The sequence below is a fragment of the Elephas maximus genome, chromosome 11 (genome assembly GCF_024166365.1).
Source record: "Elephas maximus indicus isolate mEleMax1 chromosome 11, mEleMax1 primary haplotype, whole genome shotgun sequence".
Classification (NCBI taxonomy): domain Eukaryota; kingdom Metazoa; phylum Chordata; class Mammalia; order Proboscidea; family Elephantidae; genus Elephas; species Elephas maximus.
This window is the reverse complement of record NC_064829.1, coordinates 39,675,508-39,697,888: the sequence shown is the minus strand read 5'-3', so window position 1 is coordinate 39,697,888 and position 22,381 is coordinate 39,675,508. Positions and strand designations below refer to the sequence as shown.

The 22,381-nt window shown below is 39.7% G+C and overlaps 1 protein-coding gene across 1 annotated transcript in view; it reads right to left on the bottom strand.

Annotated features, from left to right (window-relative positions):
• Positions 1 to 13,276: 13,276 nt before the first annotated feature.
• MEP1B (meprin A subunit beta) overlaps positions 13,277 to 22,381 on the bottom strand; it is a 36,657-nt gene continuing 27,552 nt past the window's right edge. The window contains exons 10-15 of the mRNA XM_049901346.1: positions 22,133 to 22,348; positions 20,672 to 21,115; positions 19,027 to 19,206; positions 16,998 to 17,124; positions 14,763 to 14,967; positions 13,277 to 13,564 (exon numbers count right to left, since the gene is read on the bottom strand). Coding sequence (XP_049757303.1) covers positions 13,277 to 13,564; positions 14,763 to 14,967; positions 16,998 to 17,124; positions 19,027 to 19,206; positions 20,672 to 21,115; positions 22,133 to 22,348 — 1,460 coding nt within the window. The remainder of the gene's footprint in view (positions 13,565 to 14,762; positions 14,968 to 16,997; positions 17,125 to 19,026; positions 19,207 to 20,671; positions 21,116 to 22,132; positions 22,349 to 22,381) is intronic.

The window sequence follows — 22,381 nt, the reverse complement described above, 5'->3', positions numbered from 1 at the left end:
TTTGGCGGGGCGCAGGTACGGCATAGGCGCAGAGAGCTGCTCCACCCCCCTGAACTGACCCCGGGGGGGGCCCAGCCGGTTCTCGATGGCAGTGTGGCGACGCAGCCGGTGGGAGAAGTCCCCGGGAGAAAGTGACTGGTCTTGGAGCAGGGTGAGCAGCGTCCCAGCCAGGGAACCGTCCCGCCAGAATTTTGACTGGGCGCAGGCACGGCATAGGCGCGGAGAGCTGCTCCACCCCCCTGAACTAGCCCCGGTGGGTGGGCCATCCGGTTTGCGTGGGCAGTGTGGCGACGCGGCCAGTGGGGGAGGTCCCCGGGGGGCAGCAACTGGTCTTGGAGTGGGGAGAGCAGCGTCCCAGCCAGGACTCTCAGTCGTGGTGCAGGCGCGGGGAGCTGCTCCGCTCACCTGAGCTGACCCCGGGGGGGGGCCAGCCAGTTCACAGGGGCGGCGCAGTGATGCCGCTGGCAGGACGGGGAGTCCCCGCGAGGCAGCAACTGATTTTGGAGTTGGGAGTGCACCGTCCCAGTAGGGGAACCCTGACATTGGGTGTGGGGCTGGCAGCGCAGTATCTGACCGTGACTCCAGTGGGCCAGACCTGGGGGCAATCTCCACACACCCAGCACACATAGGTGACGTGCCCCATAGAAATCTCAGACATAATAGTCATTCCAAGCAAGACAAGCAACTCTGGCTATATTCTGAGGTGCTACTCTCCTATCTCTCTGATCCCTCCCCCACCCTACCCAGGCGGCTTCATTAACATCCGAATAGCCTGAGCCAGAGGGAGAACTCTGATAGGGATCTGACTACATTTTTTTTTTAGCGGATTTTCTGGAAAAACTAGTTTCCCAGTGATGGCTCGGAGACAGCAGTCCATATCAAACCACATAAAGAAGCAGACCATGACAGCTTCTCCAACCCCCCCAAACGAAAGAATCAAAATCTTTCCCAAATGAAGATACAATCCTGGAATTATCAGATACAGAATATAAAAAACTAATTTACAGAATGCTTCAAGACATCACAAACGAAATAAGGCAACCTGCAGAAAAAGCCAAGGAACACACCGATAAAACTGTTGAAGAACTCAAAAAGATTATTCAAGAACATAGTGGAAAAATTAATAAGTTGCAAGAATCCATAGAGAGACAGCATGTAGAAATCCAAAAGATTAACAATAAAGTTACAAAATTAGACAACGCAATAGGAAGTCAGAGGAGCAGACTCGAGCAATTAGAATGCAGACTGGGACATCTGGAGGACCAGGGAATCAACACCAACATAGCTGAAAAAAAATCAGATAAAAGAATTTTAAAAAATGAAGAAACCCTAAGAATCATGTGGGACTCTATCAAGAAGGATAACTTGCGAGTGATTGGAGTCCCAGAACAGGGAGGGAGGACAGAAAACACAGAGAAAATAGTTGAAGAACTCCTGACAGAAAACTTCCCTGACATCATAAAAGACGAAAGGATATCTATCCAAGATGCTCATCGAACCCCATTTAAGATTGATCCAAAAAGAAAAACACCAAGACATATTATCATCAAACTCGCCAAAACCAAAGACAAACAGACAATTTTAAAAGCAGCCAGGGAGAAAAGAAAGGTTTCCTTCAAGGGAGAATCAATAAGAATAAGTTCAGACTACTCAGCAGAAACCATGCAGGCAAGAAGGGAATGGGACGACATATACAGAGCACTGAAGGAGAAAAACTGCCAGCCAAGGATCATCTATCCAGCAAAACTCTCTCTGAAATATGAAGGAGAAATTAAGATATTTACAGATAAACACAAGTTTAGAGAATTTGCAAAAACCAAACCAAAGCTACAAGAAATACTAAAGGATATTGTTTGGTCAGAAAACCAATAATATCAGATACCAGCACAATACAAGGTCACAAAACAGAACGTCCTGATATCAACTCAAATAGGGAAATCACAAAAACAAAGTAAGATTAATTAAAAAAAATAATAATAATAATACACATAACAGGGAATCATGGAAGTCAATAGGTAAAAGATCACAATAATCAAAAAGAGGGACTAAATACGGGAGGCATTGAACTGCCATATGGAGAGTGATACAAGGTGATATAGAACGATACAAGTTAGGTTTTTACTTAGAAAAATAGGGGTAAATAATAAGGTAACCACAAAGAGGTATAACAACTCCATAACTCAAGAAAAAAGCCAAGAAAAACGTAACGACTCAACTAACATAAAGTCAAACACTATGAAAATGAGGATCTCACAATTTACTAACAAAAACGTCTCAGCACAAAAAAGTATGTGGAAAAATGAAATTGCCAACAACACACATGAAAAGGCATCAAAATGACAGCACTAAAAACTTATTTATCTATAATTACCCTGAATGTAAATGGACTAAATGCACCAATAAAGAGACAGAGAGTCACGGACTGGACAAAGAAACACGATCCATCTATATGCTGCCTACAAGAGACACACCTTAGACTTAGAGACACAAACAGACTAAAACTCAAAGGATGGAAAAAAATATATCAAGCAAACAAGAAGCAAAAGAGAAGAGGAGTAGCAATATTAATTTCTGACAAAATAGACTTTCGACTTAAATCCACCACAAAGGATAAAGAAGGACACTATATAATGATAAAAGGGACAATTGATCAGGAAGACATAACCATATTAAATATTTATGCACCCAATGACAGGGCTGCAAGATACATAAATCAAATTTTAACAGAATTGAAAACTGAGATAGGCACCTCCACAATTATAGTAGGAGACTTCAACACACCACTTTCGGAGAAGGACAGGACATCCAGTAAGAAGCTCAATAGAGACACGGAAGACCTACTTACAACAATCAACCAACTAGACCTCATTGACTTTTACAGAACTCTCCACCCAACTGCTGCAAAGTATATTTTTTTTTCTAGTGCACATGGAACATTCTCTAGAATAGACCACATATTAGGTCATAAAACAAATCTTTGCAGAGTCCAAAACATCGAAATATTACAAAGCATCTTCTCAGACCACAAGGCAATAAAAGTAGAAATCAATAACAGAAAAACCAGGGAAAAGAAATCAAATACTTGGAAAATGAACAATACCCTCCTGAAAAAAGACTGGGTTATAGAAGACATCAAGGAGGGAATAAGGAAATTCATAGAATGCAACGAGAATGAAAATACTTCCTATCAAAACCTCTGGGACACAGCAAAAGCAGTGCTCAGAGGCCAATTTATATCGATAAATGCACACATACAAAAAGAAGAAAGAACCAAAATCAGAGAACTGTTCCTACAACTTGAACAAATAGAAAGTGAGCAACAAAAGAACCCATCAGGCACCAGAAGAAAACAAATAATAAAAATTAGAGCTGAACTAAATTAATTAGAGAACAGAAAAACAACTGAAAGAATTAACAAAGCCAAAAGCTGGTTCTTTGAAAAAATTAACAAAATTGATAAACCATTGGCTAGACTGACTAAAGAAATACAGGAAAGGAAGCAAATAACCCGAATAAGAAACGAGAAGGACCACATCACAACAGAGCCAAATGAAATTAAAAGAATCATTTCAGATTACTCTGAAAAATTGTACTCTAACAAATTTGAAAACCTAGAAGAAATGGATGAATTCTTGGAAAAACACTACCTACCTAAACTAACACATTCAGAAGTAGAACAACTAAATAGACTCATAACAAAAAAAGAGATTGAAACAGTAATCAAAAAACTTTCAACAAAAAAAAAGCCCTGGCCCAGACGGCTTCACTGCAGAGTTCTGCCAAACTTTCAGAGAAGAGTTAACACCACTACTACTGAAGGTATTTCAAAGCATAGAAAATGACGGAATACTACCCAACTCATTCTATGAAGCCACCATCTCCCTGATACCAAAACCAGGTAAAGACATTACAAAAAAAGAAAATTATAGACCTATATCCCTCATGAACATAGATGCAAAAATCCTCAACAAAATTCTAGCCAATAGAATCCAACAACACATCAAAAAAATAATTCACCCTGATCAAGTGGGATTTATACCAGGTATGCAAGGCTGGTTTAATATCAGAAAAACCATTAATGTAATCCATCACATAAATAAAACAAAAGACAAAAACCACATGATCTTATCAATTGATGCAGAAAAGGCATTTGACAAAGTCCAACACCCATTTATGATAAAAACTCTTACCAAAATAGGAATTGAAGGAAAATTCCTCAACATAATAAAGGGCATCTATGCAAAGCCAACAGCCAATATCACTCTAAATGGAGAGAACCTGAAAGCATTTCCCTTGAGAACGGGAACCAGACAAGGATGCCCTTTATCACCGCTCTTATTCAACATCGTGCTGGAAGTCCTAGCCAGGGCAATTAGGCTAGACAAAGAAATAAAAGGTATCTGGATTGGCAAGGAAGAAGTAAAGTTATCACTATTTGCAGATGACATGATTATATACACAGAAAACCCTAAGGAATCCTCCAGAAAACTACTGAAACTAATAGAAGAGTTTGGCAGAGTCTCAGGTTATAAAATAAACATACAAAAATCACTTGGATTCCTCTACATCAACAAAAAGAACACCGAAGAGGAAACAACCAAATCAATACCATTCACAGTAGCCCCCAAGAAGATAAGATACTTAGGAATAAATCTTACCAAGGATGTAAAAGACCTATACAAAGAAAACTACAAAGCTCTACTACAAGAAATTCAAAAGGATATACTTAAGTGGAAAAACATACCTTGCTCATGGATAGGAAGACTTAACATAGTAAAAATGTCTATTCTACCAAAAGCCATCTACACATTTAACGCACTTCCGATCCAAATTCCAATGTCATATTTTAAGGGGATAGAGAAACAAATCACCAATTTCATATGGAAGGGAAAGAACCCCCGGATAAGCAAAGCATTACTGAAAAAGAAGAAGAAAGTGGGAGGCCTCACTCTACCTGATTTCAGAAGATATTATACAGCCACAGTAGTCAAAACAGCCTGGTACTGGTACAACAACAGGCACATAGACCAATGGAACAGAATTGAGAACCCAGACATAGATCCATCCACGTATAAACAGCTGATATTTGACAAAGGACCAGTGTCAATTAATTGGGGAAAAGAAAGCCTTTTTAACAAATGGTGCTGGCATAACTGGATATTCATTTGCAAAAAAATGAAACAGGACCCTTACCTTACACCACGCACAAAAACTAACTCCAAGTGGATCAAAGACCTAAACATAAAGACTAAAACGATAAAGATCATGGAAGAAAAAATAGGGACAACCCTAGGAGCCCTAATACAAGGCATAAACAGAATACAAAACATTACCAAAAATGATGAAGAGAAGCCCGATAACTGGGAGCTCCTAAAAATCAAACACCTATGCTCATCTAAAGACTTCACCAAAAGAGTAAAAAGACCACCTACAGATTGGGAAAGAATTTTCAGCTATGACATCTCCGACCAGCGCCTGATCTCTAAAATCTACATGATTCTGTCAAAACTCAACCACAAAAAGACAAACAACCCAATCAAAAGGTGGGCAAAGGATATGAACACACATTTCACTAAAGAAGATATTCAGGCAGCCAACAGGTACATGAGAAAATGCTCACGATCATTAGCCATTAGAGAAATGCAAATTAAAACTACGATGAGATTCCATCTCACACCAGCAAGGCTGGCATTAATCCAAAAAACACAAAAGAATAAATGTTGGAGAGGCTGCGGAGAGATTGGAACTCTCATACACTGCTGGTGGGAATGTCAAATGGTACAACCACTTTGGAAATCTATGTGGCGTTACCTCAAACAGTTAGAAATAGAACAACCATACAACCCAGAAATCCCACTCCTCGGAACATACCCTAGAGATACAAGAGCCTTCACACAAACAGATATATGCACACCCATGTTTATTGCAGCTCTGTTTACAATAGCAAAAAGCTGGAAGCAACCAAGGTGTCCATCAATGGATGAATGGGTAAATAAATTGTGGTATATTCACACAATGGAATACTACGCATCAATAAAGAACAGTGATGAATCTGTGAAACATTTCATAACATGGAGGAACCTGGAAGGCATTAGCTGAACGAAATGAGTCAGAGGCAAAAGGACAAATATTGTATAAGACCACTATTATAAGATCTTGAGAAATAGTAAAAACTGAGAAGAACACATATTTTGTGGTTACGAAGGGGGGAGGGAGGGAGGGAGGGAGAGGGTTTTTTATTGACTCATCAGTAGATAAGAACTGCTTTGGGTGAAGGGAAAGACAACACTCAACACATGGAAGGTCAGCTCAATTGGACTGGATCAAAAGCAAAGAAGTTTCCGGGATAAAATGAATGCTTCAAAGGTCAGCAGAGCAGGGGCGGGGGTCTGGGGAACATGGTTTGAGGGGACTTCTAAGTCAATTGGCAAAATAATTCTATTATGAAAACATTCTGCATCCCACTTTGAAATGTGGCATCTGGGGTCTTAAATGCTAACAAGCGGCCATCTAAGATGCATCAATTGGTCTCAACCCACCGGGAGCAAAGGAGAATGAAGAACACCACGGTCACACGACAACTAAGAGCCCAAGAGACAGAAAGGGCCACATGAACCAGAGACCTACATCATCCTGAGACCAGAAGAACTAGTTGGTGCTCGGCCACAATCGATGACTGCCCTGACAGGGAGCACAACAGAGAACTCCTGAGGGAACAGGAGATCAGTGGGATGCAGACCCCAAATTCTCATAAAAAGACCATACTTAATGGTCTGACTGAGACTAGAGGAATCCCGGCGGCCATGCTCCCCAGACCTTCTGTTGGCACAGGACAGGAACCATCCCCGAAGACAACTCATCAGACATGAAAGGGACTGGTCAGCGGGTGGGAGAGAGATGCTGATGAAGAGTGAGCTAATTATATCAGGTGGACACTTGAGATTGTGTTGGCAACTCTTGTCTGGAGGGCGGATGGGAGGATAGAGAGAGAGGGAAGCTGGCAAAATTGTCATGAAAGGAGAGACTGAAAGGGTTGACTCAATAGGGGGAGAGCAGGTGGGAGTACGGAGTAAGACGTATGTAAACTTATATGTGACAGACTGATTGGATTTATAAACGTTCACTTGAAGCTTAATAAAAGTTAATAAAAAAAAATACTACAGAAAATCATAATCAAATTCTAGGAAATGTTCAAGTAAACCACAGGAGGGCGGAAAAAATAAAACAGAAATGAAAAACAAAGATGACAAACAAAACAAAGAATTAAATGGCAGATATAAGCCCTTAAAGCCCTTACATATCAATAAATACATTAAATGCAAATTGTCTAAATATACAAATTAGAAGACAAAGATTGTCAGAGTACATTAAAGATTATGACCCAACTATATGCTGTTTACAAGAAACTCACTTCATATATAACAATATAGGCAAAGCTGAACTTCCTCAACTTGATGAAAAGCATCTACAAAAAATCTACAGCTAATATTAAATGTAACGTGAAAGGCTGAATACTTTCCCTCTACAACTGAAAATTAGGCAAGGCTGTCCTCTCTCGCCATTCTTATTCAAGATAGTGTTAGACGTTCTAGTCAGTGCAATAAAGCAAGAACAGGAAATAGATCAGAAAGGTGAAAATAAAACTGCCTTTATTTGCAGATGACAGTTGTCTAAGTAGAAAATCCCAAGGAATATACCAAAAACAAAACAAACAAACAAAAAAACCAAATAAAACTAACAGGTAACTTTTAAAATGAATTCACTAATAAGTGAAATCTGCAAGGTTGCAAGATATAAGATCAATGTACAAAAATCAGTTGTATTTCTATGTACTAATAATAAATACATGGATACTAATTTTTTTTAAATACTATTTACAATAGTCATCCCCAAAATGAATACGTAGGCATAAATCTAACAAATCACGACCTGTATGCTGAAAACTACACAACACTGAGAAAAGAAATAAAAAGATTTAAATAAGTGGAGAAGCATACTGTGTTCATGGATTGGGAGACTCAATATAGTGAACACATCAATTCTCCCCAAATTGATATGCAGGTTTAATGCAATTCTTATCATTATCCTGGCAAGATTTTTTGTAGATGCAAACAAACATATCCTAAAATATATATGGAAAGGCAAAGGAACTAGTATAGCTAAAACAATTTTGAAAAAAAAGAATAAAGTGGGAGAAGTCAGTTTCAAGACAGATTGAAAAACCAGTTTCAAGACTTACTATATAACCACAGTAATCAAGAGGGATAGGCACGTAGATTCAACACAACAGAATAAACAACAGAATAGAGACCCAAAAATAGACCCACACAAATATGCTCAATTGATTTTTGACAAAAATGCGAAAGCAATTCAATGGAGGAAAGACAGTCTTTTCAATAAATGGTGCTGGAACAATTGGACTACTATAGGCCAAAAATAAAAATGAACCTTAAGTCTCATACCTTAGACAAAAATAAACTCAAAATGAATCATGGGCCTAAATATAAAACATACAAATAAAGTCAAAACTTTTTATAAAAAGCATAGTATAAAATCTTCAGGATCTAGGGCTAGGTAAAGAGTTCTTAGACTTGACACCAAAAGCATGATCCATAAAAAGAAAAATGGAGAAATTAGACTCCATCAAAATTTTCAAATTTTGCTCTGCAAATGCCCTGTGTAGAAAATGAAAAGACAAGTTACAGAGTGGGAGAAAAATTTGCAAATCACATATTCGGAAAAGGGATAGTATCCAGGCTATATAAAGGACTCTCAAAACTCAAGAGTAAAAAAGCAAACAATCCAGTTAGAACATGGGCAAAAGATGTGAAGAGACATTTCATCTAAAAAGATATACAGATGTCAAATAACAAAAAACCAAACCCAGTGCCGTCGAGTCGATTCCGACTCATAGTGACTGTACAGGACAGAGTAGAACTGCCCCATAGAGTTTCCAAGGAGCGGCTGGTGGATTTGAACTGTCAGCCTCTTGGTTAGCAGCCGTAGCACTTAACCACTACACCACCACGGTTTCCAGATGTCAAATAAGCACACAAAAAACGTTTGGCACCGTTAACCATTACAGAAGTGAAAATTAAAACCACAATGAGGTACTACTACGTATTTGTCGGAATGGCTAATATAAAAAATAGCTGGTAAGGATGCAGAGAAACTGGATGACTCATATATTCCTCGTATGTGTATAAAATGGTACAGCCACTCTGGAAATATTATCAGTTTCTTAAAAAACTAAACATCCAACTACCACATTGTTGCTTTTTTTGTTAGCAGCTACCATTGAGTAGGCCCCCAACTCAAGATGACCCCATATACAACTGAACCAAATGCTGCCAGGTCCTGCGCCATCCCCACCATCAACTGCAAATCAGACCATTTGGTCCAGCAATTGCACTCCTGAGCATTTACCCCAGAGAAATGAAAACTTATGTTACACAAAAACCTATACATGTGCACACAACCACCTACCTCAATCTCCAGGAAATTATGCTGTGTGGGAAAAAGCCAATCCCAAAGGCTCCATACTGTAAGATTCAATTTATACAACCTTTCTGAAATTACAAGATTATAGAAACAGAGAGCAGATTAGTGGTTGCAAGTGTTTAAGGAGGAGATGGGAATAAGAGGGAAGTGCACATGACTGGAAAAGGGCAGCATGATGGATCCTTGCGGTGTTAGAAAGGCTCTGTATCTTGCCTGCATCAATGTCAACGTACTGGTTGTGATATAACAAGAGTTTTGCAAGATGTCACCTACCATCTGGGGAAACTGATTAAGAGTACACAGGATCTCTCTGTGTTATTTCTTACAATTGCGTGTAAACCTCCAATGATCTCAAAATAAAAAGTTTAATTTAAAAAAATTGAATAAAGTGAGCCTGTCGTTACAAGGAAAACAGTATTTGTTGCCTATGATAAAACTAGAAATTTGGAAAAGTTGTTTCTACCACTGCGAGCATAAACAATTTCCCAATAGTTAAAGACTTTTTGATGACATCATTGGTGATATTAAGTATTGTTATTGTTTGATATTGTATATCAAATGTCTCAAAATTAGAAGACCCACATAACTCCACTAGCATACCAGTAGCTGTCAAGTTGACTCTGATTCATGGCGACCCCGTGTGTTACTGAGTAGAACTGCTCCATAGGGTTTTCATGGCTGTGACCTTTCAAAAGCAGATCACCAGGCCTTTCTTCAAAGACACCTCCGAGTAGGTTTGGCCCGCCAGCCGCTGGGTTAGTAGCCAAGTGCTTAATGATTTGCACCACCCAGAGAATCCAATATCTTCTAAATGATCAATGCACAATATTACAAAATTATGCATTGGTGAAATTCTATTCAAAATACAAGACAGAACAACAGATTTTACTGTCACAGAGAACAAGTTTATTGACATGGCTTCAGGTTCCAGTTACAATTAACCTTTAATAAATTAACATTTGTCACATTTTAGTAACGTATTTAAAAAGAACATCCACAATTATATGAAAAGACCATTCGAATATACATCGATGTGAGACCAGATTTTATTCATAATCCTTTGACCATAATAATATATTGCAACAGGATAAGTACAGAAGCACATATGAGAATCCATCTGCCTTCGATTAAGTCAGACATTAGAGATTTTCAAAAAAAGTAAACCCGTGTCCTTCTTTTCACTAACTTTCATTTTGGAAACATAGTTACTTTTTATAAAATTATTTGTTGACATGTAATAGGCTTATTGTTTTTCATGAATTAATAAGCACATATTTTTAATTTCCTAGAAATTATTCCATCTATATGAAAGTAAATACTGATAAATGTAATGCACAAAAGCAAAAGTGCTTTGGAGGTTGTCAACAACTTGTAAGAGTGTAATGGTTCCTGAGACCTAACAGTTGGAGAACCGCTGCTCTAGTAGTTCAAACTTTTCTCGTTGATTGTCACATATCAAAGAAATTATGTAAGAAAATTTAAAGTAGGAGAGTGAGCATGTTTTGGAGAGAAGCACAGACATCTGCAGAGGGAAAGAGAACTGTCCCATTGTCACTACCTCAGGACAGGACAGCACTGGAATTGCTGAGATTCCACACGGAAGGACCTTCCCATTGGGTATTTCCAATAGTTTCTGTGGGTCACTTGTGAGGCCACTACACTTGCTCCCCAAATAGTGGAAGGGTTAGTAATTTGAAAAACCTACTCTAACTATTGCTCTCCCCTTTATAGACAATATTTTACTTCAGAGTAGACTGAATTGCTTTCCCTCATTAAAAAAAAAAATCAACAGATTTTACTGTCACAGAGAACAAGTTTATTGACATGGCTTCAGGTTCCAGTTACAATTAACCTTTAATAAATTAACATTTGTCACATTTTAGTAACGTATTTAAAAAGAACATCCACAATTTCACCAATTTGACTTTTACCAAAATGCTGATTTATAGTAATCCAGTTATTTACTGAGAAGGTCCATTTTTAGAAGATTGCGACAATGGCAAATATTTAAAACTGCATTTCTCATGGTTTAATATATTTTAGGTGAAATCCATGATGAAGAATCCTTTTTAATTTCACTTGCTGGCTGACGAGTTAATCTTCAAAAAGCGTGTTGCTAAAAGGGGAAAGAACAATTGATGACTTAATTTCTAAATTTAAAAGCTGTCATGTAAATGGATCACAATGTAACAGTCTAAGTTTTAAATGAAGTCCCCATCAGCGTCTCCTGGCATCCCTCCCAGCTGGCAGGTGGCCCCGCACCAGCATCCCCTGCAGCCTCCAGGCGGATGCCCCGGCCTGTGGGCTTACACTATTCCGACACTGAAACATTAGGGTGGGCACACGCTTGGCCCCAGAGAGAAGGCTATTCTGATTTAAGATACGAATTAAATCTCTGGAGGATCTGTTATCAGTAAATGAACTGCAGAAGTGTCTAGACCGAAGAAAATCTAAGTCAAGTCCTTGTCTGAGGGAATCTCTGATGAGGCAAACAGTCCTGTTGTAGTATTACGGTGGTTGTTGTGGTGTGTATGTGTGTGCATGTGTGCATGCGTGTGTGTGTGTGTGTGTGTGTATTCACCTACCTTACCATGTACCCCCTTTACTGACTTGGCCTCTTTCTCTCCCCTCCTCTCTCTCTCCTTTATCATCTTCCTTAATTTCTTTCAATTTTTACTCGCTAAGTCAGAGCCCTGTTATTAGCTCTTAAATTTCCTAGTTTCCAAAGGGAATATTCTGGCAAGAGGAGTCCTTGGGTGGTGCAAATAGTTTATGCGCTCAGTGGCTAAACAAAAGTTTGGAGGTTCAAGTACACCTAGAGGCATCTCAGAAGAAAGGCCCGCTGATCTGCTTCCAAAAATCAGCCATTGAAAATCCTATGGAGCACAGTTCTGCTCTGACACACATGGGGTCACCACGAGTTGGAATCAACTTGATGGCAACTGGTTTATCCTAGCAAGTGCCATGCATCCAATTGGTCCTCTCCTCCCTAACCACTGCCCCACCTTTCCTACCTGAACCCCTTTGCTCATCACTGTCTATCTATTGACTTTGCAAACAAATTTAGCAACTTGATGCCAGGCTGTTCATTTTTAAAATCCTAACTTTGAAATATAGTATGCCTTGAATAATAGTTTTTCTTAAGAAAATATTCTCTCACTTTAGTTAATTGCAGTACTTTAATTTTTAGATTTACACCTGCTCCTTATTTATCGACTATCTCGTTATCCAAGATTTCACATTTATGACAACAGTAAAAAATCTATTACCCTACTATTTTGCATGTTAATGACTTATGCCTGGCAGTCACAAACGCCAAGGTGTGAAACAAGAGTAACACTGGCCCTGATGGCTAAGGTTATGTGTCAGCTTGGGTGGGCCATGATTCTCAGTGGTTTGGCAGTTATGTAATGATGTGATTTGACAGTTATGTAATGATGTAGTCATCTTCCATTTTGTGATCTGATGTCATCCTACGTTTTCACATAACGCCAATTTTCACATAACAACCTCGTCTTTGGAACCTAACCAGGTCAATAAGTAAGGACTGGGTATATTTTAATTGGGCATCTTTTTTCTTTAGTCTCACTAATCATTTTCAGAGACTCTATTTCGGATGAAATAAAGTTGGAAGAACTTTAAAGTTACACTTTTAAGTAACATTCAAATTTTATGCCATTTTCTCTGCGCTCTTTCATGAGTGAGAAAATGAATCTGCATAAGAAAGCCTGTGTTCTCCACTCTGGAGTATGCAGTGGGTGCTGAGGTCCACTGCTCAGTCCTGCCCCTCAGGACGAAGGTTCTCATGCAGACAATGCCCTCTCCCTAAAGGGCACTGCCTTCCCAATTTTACAACTTTCTTGGGAGGCAGTCCCCGTCCAATGACTGCTGATGTAGGGAGTACAAGGGCCCAGCCCCCATGCCTCAAATCAGAGGCTGAGGCCTCCGCTGCAGATGCATCAGAGTTCAATCGCACCCTACAGGGGTTGTTCCGAGAACATGCTCCAATAAGCCTGCCACATGCAAATATCCATCTCAGAGTCTGCTTCTCAGGAGAACCCAGCTAGAGACAGAGACAGGGCAGTTTTAAAAGTCTATGCCATTTTAGAGATTTTTCTGAGGCAAAACTTAAAACTCTCTACGTGAAAATCTTCTCTCAAACTTAGTTACTCAGATGAATTAGTTGCACCCTTTTTTAATGGAAAAGCTTCCCAAACATGCCTGCACACACTTCCTACAATCCTGAGCTCAGCCATCACTGAAAGACCTTTTGAACGAAAACACAGATCACTTCTCCCTCTACCGGGAAGGTTGGAATCCATACGCAAAATCAGTTATGCCTTTCAGGAGAGTCACAGACTCTCACTCCAGAATAAACGTACTTCTGTATCCAATTTTGGTTACGATTCCAGGAGAGCAATGAACTCTCCCAAGAGCCTCCCATGGACCCTAATTTAAGAGCTATTGGTTTATAGTGAAGGTGGCAGAAACTTATCATCTCAAATCAGTTGTCCCAAGCAGAAGAAATGGAGAGGAAGTTTTAAAAAAAAAAAATGTGTGTTAAAAATATCCTACTTCTAAATTTTGGAAATAACAATGATAGTTGCACACCACTGTGAATATGATTAGTGTCGTTGAATTGTACACTTAAAAATGATTAAAATGACAACTTTTATGTTATATATATATATATGTTGTTGTTAGGTGCCGTTGAGTTGATTTGGACTCTTGGCGACCCTATGTACAACAGAACGAAACACTGCCCAGTCTTGTGCCATCCTCAAAATCATTATTATGCTTAAGCCCATTGTTGCAGCCACTGCATCAATCCATCTCATTGAGGGTCTTCCTCTTTATTTATATATATATATATGCTCCGTAGAGTTTCCAAAGAGCTGCTGGTAGATTCCAACTGCCGACCTTTCAGTTAACAGCCTGAGTTCTTAACCACTGTGCCACCAGGGCTCGCTCTCTCTCTCTCTATACATGTATATATGGAAACCCTGGTGGCGTAGCGGTTAAGTGCTACAGCTGTTAACCAAAAGGTTGGCAGTTCAAATCCACCAGGCGTTCCTTGGAAACTCTATGGGGCAGTTCTACTCTGTCCTATAGGGTCACTATGAGTCAGAATCGACTCAACAGCAATGAGATATATATATACATATATATAATCACAATAAAATCACACACACATAAATGTCCCACTTCTCCATAGAATTTCATCAATAGCTTTTGAATAAGCAAATACCAGGCACACTTACATTTCCTGGATTCTCATCTGCTGTTTTTGAACTTGTCTTTTTATGATATTTCTTCTTGGTACAATAGACACTGACAAGGGTGACCATCAACATCAGGGCAAACACAGCGGCAGTAGAAGAAGCGGCAATAACAACAGTGTCTCGAGTTGAGCCTCTCTTTTCACACCTTTCTCCCATGTACCACCAGTCTTCCCCTGATGGACACCTACACATTTAAGAACATGACTTAAGGTTATGAACTGAAATTTAAATCTGAAAATCTTCACAGTGAAAAGTGTTGGTAAACATTTAGGTCACTGGCATATTGAACTATTTCACAGACTCTGGACTGGAGAAAACTGTTAGACTAGCACCTGGAGACCAGACAGGGACAATGGAATGGAAAATGGAATTACTCTTGTTGTTGTTAGTTGCTGTCCAGTTGATTCTAACACATGATGTCCCCGTGTGGGCAGAGTAGAACTGCTCCACACGGTTTCAAGGCTGTAACCTTTCAGAAGCACATGGCTAGGCCTTTCTTCTCTGGGTGGATTCAAACCACCAACCTTTCAGCTACCAGTCAAGCACTTAACTGTTTTCACCACCCAGGGACTCCCAGAATTACTCCTAATCTGGTATTAAAATACCAGCCCCAAAGTAGGAGAAGGAGATAGCATAAGTGTCGTAATTTCCCGGTGCTGATTTAACAAAAAACACTGCAAGTGGGTAGCATTAAAGAATAGGAATTTATTGTCTCACAGTTTTGGAAGCTAAGACTATGAATTCAGGGTGTTGGCATAGCTAGGTTCCCTCTTTTTCTGTGGGCTCTAGGGAAAGACGCTTGGCTCTTTCCCCTTCTGTAGCCCCAGGCATTTCCTGCCTGCTTGTAGACGTATCTTCATACTGTATCTGTCTTCCCCTATGTGTTTCTGTGTCTTGTCTGCTCTTTTTTTAATATATAATTTACTTTATTTTGTTGTTGTTGTTGTTGTTGAAAATATACACAGCAGAACACAAACCAATTCAACACTTTCTACATGTACAATTCGGTGACATTGATTACATTCTTTGAATTGTGCAACCATTCTCATCCTCCTTTTCCAAATAGTTAAAAAGCAAGGATGTCACTTTAAAAACTAAAGTGCACCTGACCCAAGCCATGGTGTTTTCAATCGCCGCATATGCATGCGAAAGCTGGACAATGAATAAGGAAGACCAGAGAAGTGACGCTTTTCAAATTATGGTGTTGGCAAAGAATAAAAGTCTGCCTTGGAAGAAATACAGCCAGAATGCTCCTTAGAAGCAAGAATGGTGAGACTTTGTCTCAAGTACTTTGGATATGTTATCAGGAGGGGCCAGTCCCTGGAGAAGGACATCATGCTTGGTAAAGTAGAGGGTCAGCAAAAAAGAGAAAGACCCTCAAGGAGATTGATTGACACAGTGGCTGCAACAGTGGGCTCAAGCATAGCAAAGATGGCAAGGATGACCAGGCAGTGTCTCGTTCTGTTGTACATGGGGTCGTTATGAGTTGGAACCGACTTGACACTACCTGACAACAACAGCACCAACATGTATTAAAATATATCTGTAAGTTTATATGTGATGTTTCCAACACCCAAAGACAAATAAAGATCACATTTATAAAGGTACTGATAATAAAAGGCAATAATAATGAAAGCTCAAAAAAAAAAAAAAAATGAGGTATTTGACTTATGTCAGAACCAAATTACAGCTGAATGGAACCCAACTGTAAATCAGGGACTACCTGTCCTTGGAAGGGATTAGGTTCAGGACCCTCTCTATGACTTTATTAACATAACAAAGAAACCTTTTATTTCCAAACAGGGTCATATTTACAGGTACAGGGGTTAGGACTTCAACACCATGTTTTGGGAGGCCATAATTCAGTCTATAACTCTTCATTTGGAAGATGGGATCAGGTGCACTTATGGCACCAGACTATGGTGAGAATTTAATAAGATATGTAACTTGTGAGGAATATTTCAGATAATTAGAATGTAATGTAAAGAGGACTTTTTCAGGCAATTAGAATGTAATGTGCTATTTTTTTTTCCATAAATTATTTCACTGTTCTGGTGGCTATGCTCAGTTCTGAATGGAAATCAAAAAATAGTCTATGAATGGTTTGATAGAGGGATTTCCTTCCCATGAAATATCAGTATTTAACCACCCATTGTGTGAATGATAAGATTTCTACAAAAGAATGCAGAGATCTCATCTCAGTGACCCCATTACCTGCACTCGGTTTTGTCATTGTGGACAGTGCAGATGCCGTCATTCTCACAGATGATGTTTGCACAGAGGTCCTTGGTGGTAGAGCCTGGGGTCAGCTCCGTTTGTGTAGAATTAAGGTGGGATATGTCTAAAGAGGGCGGGGAAGAGCAGGGATGCAAGTCAGCTTTTGCTATAAAAAACATTCGATCATTAAGTTTCAAAATAGAAGATGTTCAAGTTTCAGGTATGTGAGATATTTAGGTAACCCTGAAGCCTACTTCAGCAGCATTCATAGGCGGTGAAGTACGGTAAAACCTGTGTAAGGCAGAAAGCTGTTAGAGAAGGAAAACTCAAATATTTTCTCCAATAGAGAGCAATAGAAAAGTGGTAAGACTGCATCCTGTCAAAGGTGAAAAACTTGAAAGACTCCAAAAAATAAGGCAGTCCCGTCGAGTTCCAGCTCTCACAGGTTTCACTGTAATATGTAGGCAGGTTGACATTTAGAGGCAAAGGGAAGCTGGGCCAGCCTGCTGGAGCTACGGCCTAACCACAACCTTCCTGGAAAGACATGCTTTCTGGGCTGTTGGAGTTCCAAGGGGCCAAAGCACTTGAAACCAACCCTCAAGGTACAAAGAAGAAAACCAAAGCTCACATGTAAAGCAGTTGAGGGGCCTTTCCCAAAGTCAATGGTCTTTTGCTTGGTGAAGCTAGTTGGTTGAGGTTTGGAGCAAAACACCAGGCCCCTGACAGCCAGGCTTATGTTCTCTGCAGTGTTTTATGTCATTTCTGGTCAAAATAGAACCAAACAGAACTGATGAATTTGTAACTTTCTCTCCACTTCAAAAAATGTTTTTATCCCTCTACAAAAGTTATTCCTGAATAATTTGTTCCAAGAAGTACAATCTAGCTTTACCGTAGTTAGCACTGAAGGTCAACATTTCATGGATTTTTATTGTGCCATCTTCCATCACAAATGGATAGTTTACTGAGATATAAGTGGATCTTTAAGGAGCCCTGGTGGCACAGAGGTTGAGCGCTCAGCCGATAACCAAAAGGCCAGTGGTTCAAACACACCAGTCACTCCACAGGAGAAAGACGTAGCAGCCTGTTCCGTACAGATTACAGCCTTGAAAACCCTATGGGACAGTTCTTCTCTGACTTATAGGGTCACTGTGAGTTGGGATCAACTCAATAGCAGTGGGTTGGTGTTATGGGGAAGTGGATCTTTAACGGTAGATGAGTTAAAACTGTACCACATAAAACATGGAAACCACAAGAATTGCTGAAAAATGTACTTATTGGCTGCCATGAGTGATTTTAGAAGACAACAGACAAATCCTAGTACTGCCAAGGGATATATTAAAAAACAAACCAGTTGCCACAGAGTAGATTCCAACTCATGGCAACCCCATGTGTGCCAAGCAGAACTGCACTCCATAGGGTTTTCAAGGCTATGACCTTTTGGGAGCAGATCGCCAGGCCTTTCTCCCAAGGTGCTTCTGGGCAGGTTTGAACTGCCAACCTTTTGGTTAGTGGTTGAGTTGAGTTAGTAGTCGAAATATATATTATATATAAAATAAATTACATACTATATAGCTATAGATATATCTTTTTTGAAAAACCATAAATACAGGCCATTTCCAGTTTAATTTCATGTGCTTGTGTGACATTTTTATTTCTGGAATTCTCAGAATTTTTTTAATCCTAGAGTATAATAGCCATACAAAACAAAATAGTGCTATCTACTCGACAGGGTTTCCAATAATAGCCATAGAGTCCTTTAATTTAGTTCTAAACTTTTCCAGCCTAAAGGTTGCCTTCTACTGCTCCGTGTGGTGGTAATAAAATCCTTTATCCTGGGAGCCTCACTGTTTCAATTTAAATTGTTTTCATATTATTAATGATTCATATTCCTCAAAAATCACTCATGCCCATTTCCTCCCACATCCCTATCTAAGATACCTAAAATTGGAACACAGAAGAACACAGAAAGTAATCAATGGCCACAACAAAAAGAATCGCTTATGTAAAGCTATTTTTATTGACATACCTTCCACTGTCAGAAGGATGTAAACATCATTTCCTTTTATAAAATCTCTGCTTTGCAGCCTCTCGTGGGTTATAAAGACACTGGTTCCAAGGCCTATACCTCTTCTAAACTGAGTTCCATTAGTGAAAAAAGCCACTCTTCCCACTTTGGAAGGTCTGTCCCAAACATAGATTCCATTATCTGAAAAAGCAATTTATATTAATGGATTGTGTTTAGTATCATTATAGCTTTCAGTGGTAGGAAAAGAACAGGCAATGTGAAACACAATTAGGATGGAGCTCAAATAATTAAATGATTGCTATTGACCCGTGATGTATTCCCTGGCAAATCACTGAGGCTTGTTCATTTATACTGTCCTAAAAGAAATAAGATTGTCTGGCAGGAGGGACCATACTCTGGAATTTGAGTGGGGAGGTACCCAAAGTTTCCTAGGTGGGGATATCACATCTATATTGAATGACCAGTGTAGAAATTGCCCTGCCCATGAGAAGTATTCCTTAGTGGCCTTCTGAGCTATAGATATTGCGTTTACCTGAGTTAAAGCAATATGTTTTGAGAGGGTTTTTAACATTTTATCTCATTAACTGAATTATTCACCAAAGTCCTTTAGGAGAAGACTGTAAGAAGCTTTGCTTCTGGGAAAAGGTGATGACCCACCCAACCCTGAACCCTTCTAAATGTCATTCAGTGAGAAATGTTTTTTAAAAAAATGAATAAATTCTGAGTGTCAAATCCCTACAATTCTATTCCTTCTGAGAATATTCTTTTTTCCCATCAGATTAAGTTTGTTTTTTCTGACACTTGGGTCCACCCTTTTAATATACAGGATTTGGACTTGGCAATAATATTCAGCTTGCCATTTTTTATTAGGTTCCCAGAGGGCAAAAGATTATTAAAATTAGAAATGTGATCATTACTTTCTGGGCAACGCTCCTTTTGGGTGCTGGAAAGACTAGGAATGATATCACCATTGGCTAGTCCTCCAGAACTCTTTCATAAGTAGTTATAATCCATTCCCACACCCTTCTCAGTACTCCAGTCAGGGCACCTGCCCAACATCTTCCTTCTGATCAAAAAACATTCCCTGCTACAAGAGCTGAATCATTTTTGACAACCCCAGTGGCATGACCAGAAAAGCGTGAGTTAAGAGAACTCATAATCTGCAAGCCTGTCTGTACCAGGCCCTTCCACAAGCTTCCATACTTGAGCTGACCTAATTCTCATGACAAACCTGTGGGGCTGTTATTACTGCTCAGTTTTACAGCTGAGGATACTAAGAGATGATTTGCTTAGGGTCACTTAGCTAGTGAAGAACAAACCTTGAATCTGACCCCAGGTCCTTTAGACTCTAAAACTAACAATCCTAGCCCAACACTTGGAATCCAGGTATGGTTCTCAAGTCCCAGGAATATAGTCAATATCTTCTTTTGGATTTCTCGGAGTCCTTGCTGACATTCCTGACTTTCTTCTTCCTGGGAGACTCTATCTACAACTTCTGAAACTCTCCCTCTAAATATCTTCTGTTTCTAAGATTTTGGGCTCAAAGTTCCCTAGGTACTTGGCTGTGCAGTCTCCCATTCTCATATCATCCACCCCTCCCAGAGGAATGAACATGTATCAGCAATAAAGAAAATGAGTCACGAACCAATGGTCATAAATGGGTCTGTAGTTATACTCCGCTGATTGGACATACTCTGCCGAATGTCAGGATTTTGATCCAAGAGTGTCATCGTGGCTTGTTGCCAAGGACACGGCCACTGTAATTGATCATCATTGGCTCCAGAGATCAAGTGGAAATATATCCCGACATCAGTCGAATGGTTTAGATTCAAGTAAATCTGAAAGGCATAACCTTTAGAAGAATAAAATGGAGGGCTATATAGTTTTCCATTTGGGCTGCCAATGAACTGTGTGAAATTCTTTATATGCCAGATATGATGAGGGCACCGTGTTTCTGAAAGATTTATGTCATCAATAGACAGACCACCCGACGATGCACCAGAGCCTCTGATTCCTCCAAACACCACTCTAAATGTGTTGGTCACTGTCAGTGTTACATGGTACAGTTGCCAGCTCCCAATGGGTATTTCTGTAAAACAGTGATTATTATTATTTCAAACAAGACAAAAGACAATGAACCAACTGCAAATCAGCATTAGAGCTCTAACCTTCATGGACAAATGATTATCCAACAGTTACTGATACCTACAGATCTGAGGTATAGTTTTCTCACTCCTCCAGGCCAGGTCCATTTATTTCAAGGCACTTCTGTGGGATCAGACTGTGCCCTTGAATACTGGATGCTAATCTAGTTGTTTCCCAGAAAGGTCACCCTTTCCCAGAGACGGATGAGCAAACCACAGCATCTAACTCATGAGTACTCCGTGCTCTACTTACGTGTGGAGCAGACAGCAATATATTTGCCAACCCACAACCCCTCCTCCTCATCTTCTGCTTGCATACGTGGTCAACATGACCCACCTCTCTGACACATGATTCTACGAAGGCCGAAGGCCTCTCCCTACCCTGGAAGTGCTCCAGAAATTGCATTTAAGTCAAGACAATCAGAGTCTTTCACCGGGGTTTATTTTTTAAGTTAGAAATTAGAAGGAGAGTCCCTTTTCCGCTCTGTGGGCACATCTGATAAGATATAAGCTGGGGGTTGAAATAGCCAAAGTACAGTCTTATGGACAAAGCCATTGGGGGATAAAAAGAGAGGCCATTGACAATGTTCAGGGACAAGTCCCATCTCCCCTGAGGCCAGTTCCTCCCTCATCCATTCCACAATTCAGTTACTCTGAGTCAGTAAGTTTTCCCATTTTGTCTAAGCTAACTCACATTGTATTTTTATTACTTGCCAAGAACTGACCTCTACAGTGTCAGAGACAGAGCCACAGTTTCCTAAGTGACTGTCATATAACACAGCACACAAAGGATCATTGTTGCTAGTTTCCCTACCAAGGCATGAAATAAGGAGGATCAACTTCTAAGCTATAAAGCAATGAGTCCATAGCCCCTACACTATTGTAAGTTGTGGCATTAAGTAAAGAGTTAAGACTACCACGATCTGAACCCAAGCAATTAATAAGAATGTTGATAAAGGTACCTTTTATTTCTTCCACAAGGGTTAAAGTACCATTCACACTGCCTGCAGAATACTCCCTGATATAGATGTTCAGTTGGTCGTTGTCATTTCCACTGTTATATAAATAAAATTGCAAGCACTGAAATCCTCTTTTAGGGTACAGTATTCGACTTTCCAGCAGTGCTGTGGCGCCCACGTTCACAGAGCTACTGTCAAAATGCATGAAGAAACCAGAACCTGTTAATAGGACAAAAGCAGAATTGAGAAGAA